The following is a 16919-nucleotide window of genomic DNA, read 5'->3' on the forward strand; positions in this document are numbered from 1 at the left end:
CCGACTCCCCTTACATCAGCACAGGGCTGTGACCTGAGTACAGAGTACACCCTAATCCTCTTAGAACTGACTGGCTGGTCATGTCAGATCACATCATGGTGATGATGATGGTTACACCATCACATATCTGCCAAATTACATCATCATGTAACTGCCAAATTACATCATCACGTAGCTGCCAGACCCCTGAGAAACATGCTGTGGCCAAGTTGACACATAGTTTTTGTGGGGAGGGACACAATTCAATCCATGTTTTTGTTGTTGTTAATTGACATCGAGCATCAATTCAATCCATAGCAGTGTCTTATTTAGGAGAGGTTTTAGTTTAGCAGGGTTTTTTGTTTTGTTTTAAACTCTTTCCAGTCTATATAATAGTAAGAAAAAGACATTTAAAAAAATTTTTTTTTATCCACTCCAACTCTCTAGAGCAAAGACTACACACATAAGATCCTGTCATAAAATACAACTAGATTTGTTGTTGTTAGTAGCCTTTGAGTTGGTTGACTCATGGTGACTCCTGACCTTTCAGAAGCAGATGACCAATCCTGTCTCCCAAGGCACCTCTGGGTGGGTTTGAACTGTCACCTTACCCTTTACTTATCAACTATCTCATTACCCAACATTTTGCATTTACAACAGTAGTAAAAAAAAAAAAATCTATGATCCAACTATTACATGCATTAACAACATGTGTCTGGGAGTAACAGATGCCAAGGTGGGCAGCAAGAGTGATGTTGGCTAGATGGTTAAGGTTGCGTGTCTGCTTGACTGGGACAAGGTTCTCCCTAGTTTGGTAGTTACGTAATGATGTACATTGGCAGTTATAAAATGATGTTGTTGTTTAGTGCCATTGAGTTGCTTCTGACCCATAGCGATCCTGTGAATAGGGCTTCTGAGGAGCATCTGGTGAGCTTGAACCACCAGTCTTGTGATTCAAAACAATTTTACAGTCCAGCCCATTAGCCCACAGTGCCATGCCAAGACTCCATAATGACATAGCCGTCCTCTAGTTCGTGTTCTACGTGATTATCTTCCATTTTTGCATATGCCTATTTTTGTGTGAGGAGTGGTGTAATAAATGTAGAAGGGATGATGGATTAAAAACAAGATTACCACTGAGTCAGAATACAGTTGGAGGGGGTTTTCTGAGGAATACAGAACCAATGGAATCTTAGACTATCTCCTTACAAAAGGATAATCAACTGCAAATGGACAATGGTGAATATGAAAAGGAGAAGCCTAGGAGACCCCAGGATTGATGTGAATCAAGGTTAACATCTCCTTGGGTGGGAGTGGTTGATATCATGTACCCCTACTGTGGTGCATATCAAATCACTTCTAAGCCAATTCTTGTTTAGCTGAATCTAGTCTTGAGGAAACAAAAGATAATCTAGGTTTAGGGTCATCATATAGAATATAACACATACTCTTTAGATGAGTAAATAACGTGAAAGCCAGGGAAAGGCTGAAGATTAAAGGAGTCTGAAGAAACATGACAACTAAATTAAACAACGTGTTCCTAGAGAGTACCCTGGCTCCAAGAGAAAAAGCGACACTGTTGGGGTAGTCAGTAAAACCTTAATGAAGTTATAGATTGGATGGTTGTATTGAATCATCATTTCTTGATTTAGAGTGTTGTATGCTGGTCTTTGGGGAACGTAGTGGTTCTTTGGGATAAGCACTGGACTGCAAACCACGAGGTCAGCAGTTTGAGCTCTATAGTTGCTCATGGGAGAAAAATGAGGTTTTCTGCTCACACAAAGATTTACAGTCTCGGAAACCCTATACAGGGCCCCTGTGACTCAGGACTGACTAGACTGCACTTAACATCAGTGCTGGTATTTAGATGTCCTTGTTGAGAAAAATGTACACTAGAGCGTTGGAGGTGATGGCACAACCTACCTATCTAGTCTTTCAAAAAGTCTAGAAATAATAGATAGTGAGAGGAAAGATTGAGTGATGCATGAACATGTTAAAGGGAGTCTGCATGACAGGATCTGGGAGCTCAGTGTACTCTTCTGGCAACTTTTATGGAAGTTTGACATATTTCAAAACAAATAATATATTCGTTGATGATCCAAAAGAATACCCAAATCTGGATCTCAGAAGAAAGCAACCAAAAGATAGAATTTTACTTGAAAGAAAAAGTACATCAAATATAGTAACAAAGGATTTGAATATGGTAATCATTTTATCCCTGCCCCTCCCCCTCTCCTCCACCGCACATTACCCTCTGTCACTTAAGTCTTCCTGAAGTGATGGTTTACTGGTGTGAGTTCAAAATTGGGGAGTTCAGGGCATTAATCTACGTAAGTTATACTCCAAATCCACAAGACTGCAGAGTCTAGACCAACATTCTACAGCACAGTATGAGGGGTTGTCAAAATTTTGTAGAAAAAATGGAATTTTTCAGTGGCCTTATTGAAGCCCCCTCATGTAACCATCAAATTCATACAAAAAGGAGCTGGTTTTTGCGCTGCCTGCAGTGGCCCCTTCTGTTCTCTGAGCAGTGAAGCACACCTCTCCACCTCTCCAGAGTAATGTAGGCTTCCTCCTCATCATCTCCTTTCCCAAGAACATGAGCCTGCATGGCATGCTGGTTGAATCAGGAAAAATGGAAATACCTGTTCCCCAGTGAGGTTCTTGTATGTAAAGAAGAAGAATGACTTTTCTCCTACAGCTATTTTCCCTCACTTCCCTCTTGCACCTATGCTGTTGTTGTTGTTACATGTTGTTGAGTTGTTTCCAACTCATAGTGAATCCTGTATAGGGTTTCTGAGGAACTGCTGGTGAGTTTGAACTTCCTGTACCTATATACTTCCTGGTGAGGTTGACTCCCTGTACCTTTATGTTGTTGTTGTTGTTGTTATTGTTATTTGCCGTGGAGTCAACTCTGACTCATAGCGACCCTGTATAGGGTTTCCTAGGCTGTAAATCTTTACAGGAGCAGAAAACCTCATCTTTCTTCCACGGAACAGCTGGTAGTTTTGAACTGCTGACCGTGAGATTAGCAGCCCAATTTGTAACCACTACACTAATATTAAAAATTAAGGCCAAAGTCTATGTTGTAGGGAATATTTCTAAAAAGTACACTACAGTAAGTTTCAGGTAACTCTTCTTCCAATTTAAATGTTGTCATGGTTGTTAAGTGCTGTAGAGTTGATTCTGACCCATAGTGACCCTGTATAGGGTTTCCACAGAGCAACTCGTGAACTTGAACCACCGACCTTGCAGTCTGACACATTAGCCCACAGCGCCACACCAGGACTCCTCTAATTTAAATAGAGAGCTTTAATTCAAATTGGTTTTAAAATCTATCTGAGAGATCCCTGGGTGACTACTGTAGGAAAGAACTTTCCCTTTCTATGTATTTATTTTACTTATTTCTATCAGTGTGAATTTGGGAAGTTTTCTGTTGGGTTATAATCTCTTACTATCATTTTTTGTTTTTGTTCTCAAATTGTTTCTAATTTGGTTTGTAAATCCCTCTTTGATCTGGTTCCTGTGTCCTTTTGTCACATCTCCACCTTTGGATCGGTCTTGAATGACAGAAACTAAACCCTGTGTGACGTCTGGGATTGGCTTCCTTCAGGGAACCAGTTCCATATCTGGTTCCCTTCAGTTACAGTCTCAGCTGCCAGCTGCGTTTCTGTTCCTTCTGTACATGGCCAGCCTCTGGAGCAGTTTTGCCTGGAAAGCAACTTGTCAGCAGCTGCTGTGTGCATTCTTCTCACTTCACATGGCTCCCTGGAGTGGAAGCCTTTGGAGAGGCTCCCTCTCTTCTTCCAGGTGCCCCTAAAGCCGGTTCCTTGAGAACTGGTAGGATCTTAACACCACCACCAGGTGGGATGGCTTTAAAGACATTTTTACCAGCTTGAATCCCCAACTTTCAACAAGAGCTTTGACTAGTGCATTTCAATCTGCCATCCCCTTTAGGAATAATTAACCTTACAGTCCAGGAACCTAGGACTCTAGGATTGTCAAAGGAGAAGAGCATGAGTGGAATGTGGGACCTTATCCAGAGAAGCAGCAACACCAGAGATGGAGGAAGAGATGGGGACATGGAGAGAGGTATCAGCTGAGGACTCTAGGCTCATGGAAAGAGAGAGACTGAGTGCTGGCAGCCAGGAGACAGGCTTGCAGAATGTGCCCTTTGGTTGTTTAAATGATTATTCCTGTATGTCCTCCACCCACCACCAAAAATAAAATAGAGGGAATAGAAGCAAATATTGTTGAATGATGATGCACGTTTCATTGCAAGGAAACAATGAGTGTAAAACCAATGTTCTCCCATATAAACTATCACTCAATTCACAATTTAAAATTTTTAAAAAAGGATGTACTGGGAACAACAACAACCAAAAACCATCTCCTTTAATCAAAAAACCATATGCTGTTTGGCCCTGAACTACCTAAACTTCCTCCAGTGACAATGCCTCCGCTATAACTCAGAATCTTCTAAATTTAGCTGAAGGTCAAAGTGCGTATTTAGAAATGACAGATAAATGTTTCTTGGCTCTCTGCTCATGGGATTTGTGTAGCTCAATACTCTGAAGCTTATAGTAGAATTGATTATAATAGAAAGACTATATAATGTTCCTTTCTCACCTTAGAATTTGTCCTCTCTACTTTTGACACATAAAACCAGTAAACCAGTTCTATTGCATTGACTCCAACTCCCAGTGGCCTATGTGTAACAGAGTAGAACAGCACCTTTCTTCTGTACCTCTGGACAGACTCAGATTGCATTCAGCACCCAAGCATCTCTATTGATTTATGGAAATGCACATGCCTGTCTCTGGTTATTTCAGACTTGGGGTGCTTGCCTTATATATATTATGAAAAAAATATATATAATATGCACAGGAAAGTTTAGTGTTAAAAGTGAGATTGACAAAAAGCCTTGCAGAAGGAAAATTCTTGGGTGTCAAGAACTGTGTTGAGACCAGAATAACTTTTAAAGTACCTGTTAACTGTTAACCTTATGAGTTGCAAGAATGTATTAAGGCACTTACTCCATATAATAAGGAGCCCTGGTAGTGTAGTGGTTGGTTTCAGGTTGGGCTGCTAACTGCAAGATCAGCAGTTTGAATCTACCAGCTGCTCCTCAGGAGAACGGTGTGGCTTTCTGCTCTCATAAAGATTTACTGCCTTGGAAACTCTATACAGGGTTGCTATGAGTTGGAACTGACTCCACGGCACACCACCACCACTTCATACCCTGGCCATAGACTGCATCTTACCTTAGCCTTCACTCACCTCTCAAGAGTGTATGTTATTGATTAAGATGAGAAATAAGCAAGGAAGGAAGTCTATTGCTCTAAATTCATTGCCATTCCTCCACAAACAATTTAAAGTACCCAAACCCACTGTCATCTAGTTGATTTCAAGTCCTAGCATCCCTATTTCAGAGACTGTAAATCTTTCCGGGAGCAGACAGCCTCATCTTTCTCCTGAAGAGTGTCTGGTGGATTTGTTAGTACTTCTTCCTTCTCTCCATTCCTCCTTTCAGCCTTTCCGTTTTAAATTAATCTTCACTTTAAGCCTGGGAGCCTGGTGATTCTGTAGGATACACACTGGACCATGAACCGCAAGGTTGGTGGTTTGAGACCACCAGACGCACCACAGGATAAAGATGACGCTTTCTGTGCCTACAAAGATTTACAGACACAGTTACCCTATACAGTCAGTTAACAACAATGACTTTAAAATAGGACTTCTGAACAGGTTCATTTTGCTGTTCAAGTCTTGCTGAAAATCTACATTTTCACCCCAAATGCACTGAATCCAAATGATCATTTTAACAAGATTTCTAGGTGATTCTTATAGGTCCCGAGTTATGTTCTTGTTAAAATATAGATTTTGATTCAGTGTATCTGTGGTGAAAATGCAAACTCTCAGCAAGGCGTGGAGCTGGACTGATTCAGTTTGGAGTCCTGCTTTAAACCACAAGTACTAGCCACTAACTGGTAAGAGGAGCATAAGGGTTTCTCTGAAAAGCGCCTAGGATTCCTTTTAGGAAAAGGACTCTATAGAGATTTTAGGTAGAATGACAGACAACTGTTTTTAAAGTATGCACCAGCTAGTGATAATACTGTGTTTCACCTCTCTAGGTTTTATGTATTCCCCATGATTTGGGGCACCTTTGTATATCTTTTCATAGAGACCATGTTGGTCTTCTTTTAATTGTTGTTAGGTACTGTGGGGTCAGTTCCAACCCATAGCGACCCTATATAGGGTTTCTGAGGAGCGGCTGGTGGGTTTGACCTAGTTTGTGGTTCAAACTGACCTTGCAGTCCAGGGCATTATCCTGCAGCACCACACCAGGAGTCCTACAATTAAAAAGTTGCGTTTAACACAGATTACCTGGGCACAGCTCCTTCACTGCCCTGTGTTTTTACTTTCTAGTCTTCGTAGGTGCCCTGGTGTTTTGGTGGTTTAAGTAGAGGGCTGCTAACTACAAGGTGGGAGGTTCAAAACCAACCAGCTTCTCCTTGGGAGAAAGATGAGCCCCCTGTAAAGATTTACAGTCTCAGAAACTCCTCTAAGAAGCAGTTCTCTTCTGTCATATTCGCTGTGAGTCCGAATCTACTCAAAGGCAGTGAGTTTTAGTCTTTTTAGGTAAGTGGAAAACTTGGGGATTTGTTTTGTTTTTTAAGCTTCAGTTCCCTCATTTACAAATAATATATATTCAGTAATAATAATGATGATAACTTTGTTGTGAACATTAAATGAATTGATGCCTATAAAGTGATCAGCACTTGGGCGGTGGTGGTTATGTGCCGTCAAGTCGGTTCTAACTGATAGCAACCCTGTATAGGGTTTCTGAGGTAGCAGATCTTTATGGGAGTAGAAACCTCCTCTTTCTCCCCAGAGTGGTTGGTGGATTCCAACTGTTGACCTTGTGGTTAGCAATTCAACATGTAACCCACCATGCTACTGTGTTGCTCAGTAAATGGAAGAAGCCAATAAATGTTACCTAACACAAATAATGACGCTATGTCAGAACCGACTCTATGGCACTTAACACCAACACCAACACAAACAAAATGGGCTGCTACTTTAGCTGTACCCCTCCTCCCTTTTCATTTAATCCCAGTCAAGATGATCTGTATTTAAGAACAACCATGCACACACACACACACAAAGCCCAAATTTGCACTTAAAACAATTTAATCTGAATTTCCTCCTGTCCGAGTTGGCAGGGTTAATGTGCACCAGCTGAGAAGCCGTGCTGTTCCCTTCTGGCAGCCCATATGCAGATGCTGTTATATTAATTACAAAAGAAACCCGATTAACTTGGAAGCCCTTTAACTGTCAGCAAGGCAGCTGCTCCCCACTCCCTCCTACTGTCCGTCTGCAGTTAATCTCTTCCGTAGAGAACTGGTGAAGCTGCACTGTAGGCCCTCAGAGCCCCTGGCTACTTCAGTCAGCTTTTTGATCTGCAGTTAAAGAAGTCCAGGGAGAGTTTGCGTAATTAAATTCACGTATAATTTAAAATCAAGTCAAATCAGTCAATCCAACTTTCCCTCACCCCCTCCCCAGTCATCATTATATTCTTCCAACAGTTAAAATCTGATAGAATCCTGACATTTGAGAGCTGGAGAGCTTGTCAAAGATGGTCTAACCCAACTCCTCAGTGTGCAGATGAGAAATCTGAGGGTTGGAAAGACCAAGTGTATTGCCAAGGCCATCAATTGAGTCATTGGAGAAGTCTGGAATCTGACAATCTGCCCTGCTCTCTAGTGATCTTTTTACTTCAATGGTGCACCCTGTCCTCACCGAAACATTTACTCGGAGAAGCAAGGAGTGATACGATCTAGTTTTAACTTCATTCCTCCTCATGCCCTTGTTCAAATTGATAGATTTGTTGGAGATCAGTGAAAAAGCTGAAGAGTAATAGAAGATGCAGCCCTCCCACTGCTGTCACTCAGTCACTTCCAACTCATAGTGACCCAGTAGTACATAGTAGGATGCTCTTTAGGGTTTCTGACATTCTAAGTGTTTATGGGAGCAGATACTCTTATTTTTCTCTGGGAACAGCTGGTAGGTTTGAACCACCAACCTTTAGGTTAGCAGCAAAACACTTAGCCCCCCAAAAAACAAAACAAAAAACACTTAGCCCACTGCACCACCAGCGCCTCTGGGAGATGCAAAGGACTTGAATAATCCCACACTCAAAACGGAAATGTGATGTCCAGAAATGTGGAGACCGCTCTGTGTCCTGAAGGTTATATGCAGAACTCTTGGAGAGCTCATGGATGCAAAAACTAGAACTGTGCTCTGCTGCAATGAATCCCCCTTTCCACACTGGTCATTAGTTGTTTTGATATCAGCAGGCCTCTTTATTGTGATTGTTTTGGTAGGAGAGATTGGATCAGATGTATAAGTGGGTATGTCTGGCTGTGGTTTTTGGTGTACGCAACATGTACCGCCCTCCCATGTAGTTGACAGTGCCTTAGTAACAAGCGTTGAGGCCTCTTGGGTCTTCGGCCCTTTTTCTACTCTCCTAGTAGCAACAGTCACAGAACTTGCCTAGTTTGTTGTTGCTGCTTTTGAAACAACTTTTTATCATGAGTTACAATGTTACAAAAGTTCAAACTTTACAAAGATGGAATGTATGGACTTATTTGTTGTTGTTGTTGTTATGTGCCATGGAGTCGGTTCTGACTCATAGAGATGGACTTATTTAGAAACTTGTTAAAGATATCTGGGAAGGATTGGAAAAAGAGGAAAGATAAGAAGGTTAGGGGACTTCAGTGAAGACTGTCTAGCTGACCTCTCATTGTTCAGACTGAACAGTGTGCAAATTAAATTGTGTTAAGTTGTGCAAGGTTGTGAGGGAAGCCCTATTCTTTTCTCCACATTTACTTTATGCATGTTGAACTGTAGAAGGTTTTTAGGAATGACAGTTGCTTTTAAACTCTACTGAACTTTTCCAAGTCCTTGGTTTTCTGTAGACAATTTTTTGCATTGTATAGTCTTACACAGAACAGACAAATAATGCCGGGGGTTCAAAAAGTTTGTGGAAAAATGGAATTTTTCTATGATCTTTTTGAAGCCCTGTCATATATATAACATTAAGTATATGTCAGTCATTGTGTTGGCTGTTGAGGCTACAGAGACAGATATGATTGGTCTTCCTGCTTTTGATATTTGTAAAGAGATCATTAGAATAAATTGTGATTAGTATTGAGCAGTTGTGAATAAAGTATTGAGGGACTGTCACTAGCCCATTGCCACTTGCAGTTAAGTGATCACACAGCAATTGACTATGTCCTCCTTGCTTTTAGATTGTAGGCCAAAGACTAGTCATGTAGTCTGTTGCTTTACGGTGCTTAGCAAATACCTTGCACAGAATTAGCAGGTGGTTGTATGCCGTGGAGTTGGTTCTGATTCATAGTGACCCTGTATAGGGTTTCTGAGGCTGTAAAAAGCCTCCTCTTTCTCCTGAGGAACAGCTGGTGATTTTGAACTGCTGACCCTGAAGTTTGTAGCCCAACTCATAACCACTTTGCTACCAGAGCTTCTTACAGGATTAGATAGATAGTCAGTTTCAAAGAAACTCATCTCTTTTCCAGGAAAGTAGACTTCCTTGTTTCATTGTGTCATGTTGCTGATATATATGTGTGGGCCAGGACAATAAGCTTATATACAGACAGACATGAAAAGCAGAGGCTGTAAGGAATAAAGTGGTCTAGGTTAAAAGGAGCTCTGGTAGCATAGTGGTTACGAACTGGGCTGCTAACTACAAGGTTGGCAGTTCAAAACTACCAGCAGTTCCACGGGAGAAAGACGAGGTGTTCTGCTCCCGTAAAAATTTACAACCTCGGAAAACCCTGAGTAGGAACAGACTCCACGGTACTTAACAACAGCAACAGGTAAAAGCAGATCTCTTTAAGCCTTATCTCTGATTTGGTGGTACCATTTGTGGAAGAAATGTGGGCTTGAGGATTTGAAACAGGTCTTTAGCAAGAGTAGATACCTACTGAAGTAGGATAAAATCTTTAATGAGTCAGGCCTCAGGCCTCTCTTTAGCTGCTGTTGTCGTTGGGTTCTGTTGAGTCAGCTTTCAATAGAACTGCCCCCATGGAGTTTTCTTGCTGTAATCTTTATAGAAGCAGTTCACCAGGTCTTTCTTGGTGCCACTGGAACCAGCAGTCTTTCTGTTAGTAGCTGAGTGCTTAATCATTTACACCCCCAAGATTCTTGCTTGCTTCAACTATAGAATCAAAATCAGCAGGTTACAAGTGGTTTCATGCAACTCATGGTTGACTAAAGCAAATACTGCTGCTTCATTTGGTACCACCCATAACTTCAGTGAAGATGTTGTGTATTTCGTGCATACAGTGTAAGAACTTTGTGTCTCTACCTTTCTAAACAAATGCAAGGATGGCCTGAATCACAGGCATTGGTAAGCACTGGTCCTGAAGAGGTGGAGAAAAGATTTACTTCCAAATCTGAGGTTTCAGTGAACTAATTTCGGACTTTTCCCATCAGAGATTTTCATATTTTAGGATGCTTTCGTTCTCTCTTGAATACTATTTGACTCTGCTTGGGGGAGCTGGCTAGTTAGGTTAGTGGTGGTTGTCCTGAAAAAAGGATGTTTCCGATATCGATTGCATCTCTTTTGCATCTGCCTGCAATTGTATTCCAAACAGGCAGTCCTTTTGTCTCCTTTGATATAGGCATTCCCTTTGTTTTGTTTTAGGCAGGGTCTTGGCATCCCTAAGCTGGAGGAATGTGATCTGATTAGGAAGAAGTATTGATCATAATTGAGCACCCAGGGTGTTAAGAAAACAGATGACTTGGCAGCTGGAATGCTGGCACCTACTCTCAGGGAGATGAACTGGAAAAGATTCTAGAGTTTATGCAAATTTAAATAGCATTCTATTTCAGTATATATGCATTTAACAATGTAGTACATACATACATTTAGTTACAAAATATGTCAAGTGAGCACAGTTGTTGTTGTTAAATACTGTAGAGTCGGTTCCCTGCACAGGGTTTCCGAGGCTGTAAATCTTTACAAGAGCAGAACGCCTCATCTTTGTCCTGCGGAACAGCTGGTAGTTTCAAACTGCTGACCTTGAGGTTGACAGCCTGACTCGTAACCGCTACGCTCCCAGAACTCCTTAAGCGAGCCAAGTAGCAGGCTAAAATTACATTAGAGAAATTTTAAGGGGCCATGTGTGTTCAGGTATTAGGCTTTCTCTTAGAAGGAAAGTTTAAATTTTGACATATTTAGGTGTAGTTTCTCCTTGGACTCATGTCCCAATTCATGTGGTTTTTCTAGCTTAGTCATTTTAATGATCTTGTGTTTGTGATTGAATCCCCTTAAGCTCCTTAGATTGTCCCTTCACTTAATGAATAAATAAATAGCAGGTAAATCAGTCACCCCCGCCTTTTCAAGGAGCACTCAGAGCACTCGGCTGCTAACCAGAAGGTTAATGATTTAAACCCACAGCTTTCTGACTATGGCAAAAAACTGTAGCAGACTGCTTTTGTAAAGAGTTGTTGTTACGTACTGCCGAGTCGCTTTTGACTCACAGCGACCCTGTAATATAGGGTTTCTGAGGAGTGACTAGTGGGTTTAAACACCGACTTTGTGGTTCAAACCTGCTGTGCAGTCCAGTGCATTATCCTGCAGTGCCACACCAGGACAGTCTTGGACACCCTAAGGAGCAGTTCTACTCTATCCCAGAGGGGGTCACTGTGAGTCAGAATAGACTCAGTGACAATTGATACGGGCCACCTTTTCTGGTAGAAACAAAGGTTATTTCTTGGGCATAAGGCAGGGAAGGAACTCCTGTTTGACATTTGAAGAGTCTTTTCTGACTGGGATGTCTTCCTGGTATTTCCTTCAGCTGAAAGCCTCCTAGAAATTCATCCTCCAGGACTGTACCTCCTATGGGGTCTCTCTGTGTGTGTTTCTCTACCCCCTCCTCACTCTTCTCTCTGTACTTCTTTCTCCTTTCCCACCCTCCCCTCCCCATCCCAGGCCAGCTGAGCTGCATTTCCTTTCCACCCAAGGAAGAGAAGTACCTCCAGCAGATTGTGGACTGCCCCCCCTGCATCTTGATCCTCGGCCAGGATTGTAATGTCAAGTGTCAGCTGTTGAATCTGCTGTTGGGGGTGCAGGTACTTCCTACCACCAAGCTGGGCAGTGAGGAGAGATGTAAGCTTCGGCGCCTCCACTTCACCTATGGGACTCAGACTCGGATCAGCCTGGCCCTCCCTGGCCAGTATGAACTAGTGCACACTCTGGTTGCTCACCAGGGCAATTGGAAGACCATCCCCGAGGAGGACCTCGAGGTCCAAGAGGACAGTAAGGATGCTGCCCATGTTTTAGCCGAACTAGAGGTAACAATGCACCATGCTCTCTTACAGGTACAATCTCATACTTACACACCACTCACACACATATATACAAGCTTTTCTTTCAGTTGGGTTTTCTCAGAAATTATTTGGTGAAACATACTCTGGGCCCTGAAACTTGGGTTTGTGAAGTCAAAGGAACATAATCTAGGAGGTTAAGCAATAGTAACAGCCGGGAGCATAGCAGCTCGAATGCTGCTAGACCTGGAGTAGTTTGTCTCCTTGCTGCTTTATTATCCCCCTTTCTAAAACAGAAGGAATGTGCTACTTGCCTCCTGGTATACTTTCACAAAGTAATTAATGATCTGACTTAGAAATCCTTTTTCATTTCTTAAAAGAAAGAGTTTGCTGGAATTGCCTGTAGCCATCCCTTTTTAAAAGGAGCGAGCCCTGGTTGATTTAGTGGGTCACTCATTGGGCTGTTAAGCTCAAGGTCAGCAGTTTGAATCCACCAGCTGCTCCTCAGAGAAAGGTGAGGTTTTCTGCTCCCATAAAGATTTAATAGCCTCAGAAACCCTATTCAGGATCGCTATGAGTCCGAACTGACTCGACAGCACACCACCACCAGCCACCACCACGATCCCTTTCTAACAGCAATGATAAGGCAATGGTAATTAGTGTTCTTACTAGTAAAGGGCTTTTCCATAGATCTAGCCATCCATTTACTAGGTGTGACAGATCATGTCTCCTACTTTATAAGAAGCTTGGCAATCTGAGGACAGGGTTGGCTCAGGGATAGGAGGTGTGGTGAACCAGTCATCTGAGGAATATCTTTGCTCCTTTCTTGAAGTAAATGCCCAGAAAGAGCACAGGTTCTTGTGACATCTCCTAAGAGATCATGCTATCTACCTAGTATTCCTAACTCCACATAGGAAGGACTCCTCTCTTGTTTGGACTCCCTTGCTTACTGAATAGCTGGGACTGGGTTATTTGATTAGGCCAAATGGGGTCAGCAAAGGATGTGGCTGTGTTGGGGGTCAGAAGTGGGTAGGAATAAAAGATTGGAGACATGCTCAGAATAGAGTCCCTCTGCTTGTTTAGCTGTTTGGCAGGACTTGGAGAGTGGTTTCTTCTTTTTTATAAGCTCTTCATTTACCTTGGTTCTTGGAGACTCTTATTTCCCAGCTAATGAAATGAGTCCTCTGGCTGTGACCCTAGCCTGTAGCGCTCTAGGAGATGAAAGCATTCTCTCATTTCCTGCCAGAGTCCAGATTTCTTTGATCTAGGTCAGTGCTAGAGGGGCTAGCATTTACTCCTCCTTTTTTGCTGGCACCAGTGTTGACCTTTGCAGACCCCTTGAGTTCCTTCATTCTCTTTCTTTCTCTGTCTGTTTATTCTTCTTATATATAGTGCATGTCTTGCAAGTGTGTGGTTAGGTTCATTTTTCTTTGCATAATCCAAGGAATGGTAAATCCTACTAAAGCCAGTTTTGCCACCATCAAAACCCAAATACAAGGATGGTGTCTGGTGTAGTCTTATACATTTTGGCTAAGTTTTCCCAAATTTCTGTGTTAGGTTACATTTTTAGGGCAAAGGACATTGGTGACCATTTATTTCTGTCGAAGTAGTTGTCTGGTCATGAGTTTCCCTATCGATCATGGTGGAAGTTGATCCTCAAGTTGTCAGGAAGAAAAAGGACCTTTTAAAATATTATAATACATATCACAAAAGTTTGTCATTTTGACCATTTTTAAATGTACAACTCAATGACATTAATTGCAGTCACCATATTATGTTGAAGTCCTGGTATGGTGCTGCGGGTTAATGCGCTGGACTGCACTGCAAGGTTGGTTTGAACCACAAGGTAGGTGGTTTAAGCTCACCAGCCACTCCTTGGAAACCCTACATAGGGTGGCTGTGAGTTGGGAACAACTCAACAGCACTTAACTACAACAGCAACAACATACTATGTTACTATCACCACTATCTATTTCCAAAAGTTTGACATCACCCCAACAGAATCTCAGCTCAGTTAAGAAGTTTTTTAAAAATATTTTTAACATTGTATTGTGCTTTAGGTGAGTCAACTCAGTTTTAACTAATTGTGGGTTTCCTGTGTCATCAGACCAAGAACTTTTACTTGTAACTTCTGACTGTGTTATGGTTCTAGAATAACTTTGATAATCATCTTGTTGACAGAGGCCTGCTTGGTTGACCCATAAACTTCACACTTCATGTTTATTTGATTTATGCAGAACCTTTCTGTGGCAAACCATCGCAGTCCAGTTCAGTCATGTTTACCATAGCTCAATGTTGTTCAAACTTGTTTCAAACTTTTAACCCACTGCCTATACATTTCATATCACGATCCAGTACATATGTACATATATGTTTGAACCAAAAGTTTCATGAAATATATTATTTTTGCTTCCTGCAAAACAAGCGGATATTTTTCTTACTTTACTTTTCAAAAAAATGATCGTAATAACCCACTAAATTGATAGCATGACTTAATTTATTTGGAACAGCAATTAAAAAAACAACAACTCTGAAGTTGCGGAAACAACTGTTATAAACTGGGTGATGATTTTTTCCTGTTCTTGCCTTTTAAAAACGATCTTGGAATGTGGACAAAACCATTCTTTGGGAGAGGCAAGAGTAAGTTCTTACATGACTTCAGGAGAGGTTGATTTCACTGATTTTATTTTTATTGGCTTTAATTTTAAATGCTTGCTTACTTTTGTTCCATGAGTTGAGGTGACATAAGAAAGTCACAGGAAGGAAAGTGAGAGCTATCCCGCAAGGGCATATCTAAGCAGGTGTCTTCCTGGTAAGAGCCTGGTCCTGATATGTACTAAGCACGTGTCTTCCTGGTAAGAGCCTGGTCCTGATATGTACTAAGCAGGTGTCTTCCTGGTAAGAGCTTGGTCCTGATATGTACCAAGTAGTGAACAGAGGTATCAACTGAAGAGGGTTGTTGGTTGGGCAGCTGAGATACCAAATCAGGTGTCTCTCAGCACAGTTGAAATATATATTCTCACTCTTCTCTTTTCTTGAGAAATTCTCTAGCCTCTTGTGTTGTATTTCATGTGGTTTGTAAGGCTTCCTTAGCCAGTGTTTCTCAGGATCTGCTTTATTCTCCAGTGGTTTTGATGTAGAAATAGTAGCAGACCCCAGTGATTCTAAGTTTAGAACCCCTTGATGCTGAGCCTCAGAGGGGCCTTTGTGGTGCTCAGGGACTGCTATTTCACCCCGTCAAGCATCTGTTTCCATCAACTACAACAGGGAAGCTCAGCTTATTGCTGGAAGCATATCATAGCTACCTTGAAGAGTTTTCATGTCAGTTAAGAAAGATCTTTTTGTTTAGCTCCAGTTATATTTAGTATCAACCAGTTAGCTTTAAACACCCTTCCCATTTTGTTTTTAAGGGGGGTGGGTGGTGTGATAAAGAAAGGAAACATTTAGCTAAAGGAAACCAAGACTGAATGAGGGGAAATGAGATGTTCATTTTGAGCTGTCAAATTATCAAAGCAGAATTTCCCTCCACCCTGTCATACAATGGTCATTCTTCTAATGTGCTGCTTTAAAGACCCCATAAATTAGCCATTTTCACTTTGTTCTAGAACAAGTCAACTCACAGGGAGTCACACTGATTGGTATTCCTAGTTTTAGCTCTGTGTCCCCTGAGATTCTCAGTTCAGAATTCAACAATAGAAGATTGTTGAAATTAAGCTTATTTAATATTAAAATATAGCCATTTTCCAACTGGCAACACATTTCAGCATTCACCATATTCACTAGTCCGTCCTCACTTTCTTTGTAGCACACATACCTACCACCTCTTTTCTTTCCTCTCACAAGTCCAGTGGCACTCAGTTGTCTGCCTCTGAGTTATATAAACACATAGATAGGAGGTTTCAGAAAGTTCATAGAAAAGTTTCATTATCTTTTTTCTACGGACTTTCTGGAGCTCCCTCATATGTGTTTATAACCAAAAACTTCCACTGCCACTGAGTTGATTCTGACTCACAGCAACCCTATAGGAGAGAGTAGAACTGCTCCGTAGGGTTTCCAAAGCTGTGGTAGTTATGTAAGCAGGCTGCCTTGTGGATCTCTGACATAGTGGCTGGTGGATTTGAACTGCCGACCTCTCAGTTAGCAGCGAAATGCTTAACCACAGCGCCACCAGGGCTCCTTATGTGCTCATAGGTAAATACGTGTACACTTTTTTTGTCTCTGAAAAACTATAAGGAAAGGAATGAAAAAGAGCAGAGATGATGAAACTTTCTAAGCCTGAGATGAAGCCACCGCAGCCTAGAAGTGGTGTTTCATTCACAGTGGCAGTTGCATAAACTCTCAGCTGTTCTGCGTTCTCAATGCCTGTTGATCCAGTGTTTTCTGTGAACACAAGTACATATCACCTGGCCCCCACACTGCCCACACAGACTTGCTTACTGACTTATGGTGATGTCCAGTGGGCTATATTTCAGATACCTGAGACAGACTAATGTTTTTAGGGTATAGCTAATGACTTGCAAGTGAACTTATTTTTTCACTGTTTTAAGCTTTTTACCCATTGAAGTCATAGGTTTTCTCTTGGT

At 41.7% G+C, this 16919-nt stretch overlaps 1 protein-coding gene across 2 annotated transcripts in view; it reads left to right on the forward strand.

Moving 5' to 3' along the window:
* DSTYK (dual serine/threonine and tyrosine protein kinase) overlaps positions 1–16919 on the forward strand; it is a 75151-nt gene that overhangs the window by 14207 nt on the left and 44025 nt on the right. For both annotated transcript variants that reach the window (XM_006834087.1, XM_006834086.1), the window contains exon 2: positions 12002–12390. In XM_006834087.1, the coding sequence (XP_006834150.1) occupies positions 12002–12390 (389 nt within the window). The remainder of the gene's footprint in view (positions 1–12001; positions 12391–16919) is intronic.

Source organism: Chrysochloris asiatica, unplaced genomic scaffold (assembly GCF_000296735.1).
Source record: "Chrysochloris asiatica unplaced genomic scaffold, ChrAsi1.0 scaffold00009, whole genome shotgun sequence".
In the NCBI taxonomy this organism is placed as follows: domain Eukaryota; kingdom Metazoa; phylum Chordata; class Mammalia; order Afrosoricida; family Chrysochloridae; genus Chrysochloris; species Chrysochloris asiatica.